The sequence below is a fragment of the Capsicum annuum genome, chromosome 2, assembly GCF_002878395.1.
Source record: "Capsicum annuum cultivar UCD-10X-F1 chromosome 2, UCD10Xv1.1, whole genome shotgun sequence".
In the NCBI taxonomy this organism is placed as follows: Eukaryota; Viridiplantae; Streptophyta; class Magnoliopsida; order Solanales; family Solanaceae; genus Capsicum; species Capsicum annuum.
In genome coordinates, this window is record NC_061112.1 from 129,631,230 (window position 1) to 129,632,548 (window position 1,319).

General features: G+C 38.7%; 1 protein-coding gene across 1 annotated transcript; it reads right to left on the bottom strand.

The window, feature by feature from the left end:
- Window positions 1-208: 208 nt before the first annotated feature.
- LOC107859398 (1,4-dihydroxy-2-naphthoyl-CoA thioesterase 1) lies at window positions 209-1,319 on the bottom strand. The gene has a single exon (XM_016704397.2). The coding sequence runs from the start codon at window positions 822-824 to the stop codon at window positions 336-338; it is 489 nt and encodes a 162-aa protein (XP_016559883.1). The 5' UTR covers window positions 825-1,319; the 3' UTR covers window positions 209-335.

Here is a 1,319-nt window from a genome sequence, read left to right on the forward strand (position 1 = left end):
GTAGGTTCAGTATCACTTCTCTTTAGTGTGTCAAACAACTGCAGGCCCTGAAAAGCAACTTGCTCAGGGGTTTGTCACACAAGATGAGGCTATAAACCAGCAGGCTGGGCGCACCGAAGTTATCTTCTCATCTTCAATTTCTTTTGGCCTGTACTAGTATGATTAGTTCAAAGTAAAATTTAGGAAACAGATTAGGGGTAATCCATTGTCAGACACAAATAAAAGAAATTAGTATTAGATAATGTAGATCCCACTCTTTTTTTGGTATTCATAAAGACAATAACAAGGGGTTTACAACAGGTACTTTTATAACCAACATTCTGTACCCAGCTTGATCATAACTTAGCATATTTCTTGAGATTCACCGCAGCATCTGTGGCATTTTGAGGTACAGACATGCCGACCTTAAGAGTAACTCTTGATGATGCCAACAAAGTCTTGTTTTCTTCATCAGATGGATCAGTCTTCCAAAGACAAACTTCCCAAACTTGAATACTCTTCCCAACATTGATTGGTGCAGCCTCGGCAAAAACAAGGTCACCAAGATGAGCACTCTTGAGATGGTGGATACCGAGATGAACTCCAGCCACTCTCTGAAAACCAGAAGCCATGTGAGCTCCCATACTTGCCAGTGCCTCAGATATCATAGCTGAAACTCCACCATGTAACACCTTAAATGGCTGACAACACTTGTCTGTCACGGGAAGACGACCAGTGACTTTTTGGGGTGTAATTTCTACAAACTCAAAACCAATCCCATAAAGTGGAATATCTAAAACTCTAGCCTTTACCCCTGCTGCTGCTGATGGTGGTGGTGGTTCCATATTCTCTCTTCAAATCTTGAAAAAAAAAAAAAAAAAGCTCTTGGTTTTGGAGGTTCACTCTTTTTCTCACACTATGCACAAGAAAGTTTCAATCTTGGAGTCCAATATTGTGAATCTGATATGTTTATGTGAATCAAGAATCTTGATTTACAAGTGCCAAAAAAGAACCAGATTGAATATGAAGATAAATATACAATAAAGTTCCAGTCTTGGGATTCAAATATCATGAAATTTTGGATCTCATCTGTTTATGGGAATAATTGATTTGAAGTGCCAATATGAGGAGGAGATTGAAGATGAAGATGCAATGATTGCAGACGGGTTTGGAGTAAGGTGGGAAAAGGTAAAGTTTGTGGTAGGTTGGGTACAGTTTGGTCCAAATACAGAAGCAATTAATTACACTCCAGCAGGCCAAATTTGACATTGTTTGCACTTCCCAAAAAAGTTTTTGGGCCATGAAAATGGAGTATTTTTTATTTTTTTTATTGGGGAGTT